At 28.6% G+C, this 1,111-nt stretch overlaps 1 protein-coding gene across 1 annotated transcript in view; it reads right to left on the bottom strand.

Moving 5' to 3' along the window:
• Positions 1-410, bottom strand: part of LOC106766093 (zinc finger CCCH domain-containing protein 48-like) — an 8,608-nt gene extending 8,198 nt beyond the window's left edge. Inside the window, exon 1 of the mRNA XM_014650851.2 lies at positions 114-410. Within this exon, the coding sequence (XP_014506337.2) occupies positions 114-410 (297 nt within the window). The remainder of the gene's footprint in view (positions 1-113) is intronic.
• Between the last annotated feature and the right edge of the window lie 701 nt (positions 411-1,111).

Genomic DNA, 1,111 nt, shown 5'->3' with positions numbered 1-1,111 from the left:
AAATTGATGGTGATAATGTAAACAATTTACAACTTGAGACCCCCTACAATAAAACATAATTTAAAGTAAGCAAATTAAAGTAATAATGAAATTAATGTAGATAAGTTAGTTACCTCGGGAAAACTAATTGATGACAATGTGCAACTCCCTTGGCCACTATTAATATTAACTTCTTCAGTAGTATTTGGTGTGTCAATGTTTTGAAGCGAAATCNTCTTTTCCATTCGTGCCATTCTTTCTGACATATCTTTCAATTGGGCAGTTAATTTATCATGCTCATGGTGTGTATGACGCTTTTTGGACGAGAAATAATCTCTATGACCGACTCCAAATCCCATTCCCCTAACATGACCTGGATACTCTGGGAGACATAAAGCTTGACTCAAAATGTTGGAGTGATCATTACTCATCTCTTCTGAATTCGTTTGTGACAATTGAACCTAAGCAAGAACCAAATATATCACATTTATTCTCATTTCACACACACAAATTTAATATGAAAACATATTACTTACACATTTGTCCCAAACTTGCTGAGTTTCTTTGTTTTCAAGTACACCGCTTTTATTCACATGACCATGCTTTCACAATTCTTGACGGGGAAGGTTATTAACATTTGATCCTAATTCCTTTATCTAATTATTGTGAAAAAAAATCAAATTAGTTAAAAGAATTCAATAACTGTAAATAATCTACATCAATTAAAAATAATCTACATCAATCAAAAGGATTCTGCTGATATTAACCATATCATTTTATAAAGAAAAAACTGTAACTATATGCCAAATAATAACTAATAATAATATATCTAAAAGAAAAAGTTGTAATAACTTTAACATAAAAGAAATTGAAGCTTACATAAACAAATAAAAAATGCTATAAGACCAACACCATCCTGGACAATTTGTATTCGGATAACATGTTTTATTATAAGATCTTTTCAGAAATAATTACCATTTAAAAAAAATTCTATCAAACATACTAAGAAGCTTATAGTGATTATTCACAGGTGTAATTTTCAATTACCATTCAATTTTTTTTTTCTTTTTATATATATATATTAGTCTACTAAATTAGTTTCTTCAAGTCATTATTCTCAAGCACAAGTTAA

The sequence above is a fragment of the Vigna radiata genome, chromosome 7 (genome assembly GCF_000741045.1).
Source record: "Vigna radiata var. radiata cultivar VC1973A chromosome 7, Vradiata_ver6, whole genome shotgun sequence".
Taxonomy (NCBI): domain Eukaryota; kingdom Viridiplantae; phylum Streptophyta; class Magnoliopsida; order Fabales; family Fabaceae; genus Vigna; species Vigna radiata.
Note: the sequence above shows the minus strand (reverse complement) of the source record. Positions and strands in the feature narration are given on the sequence as shown.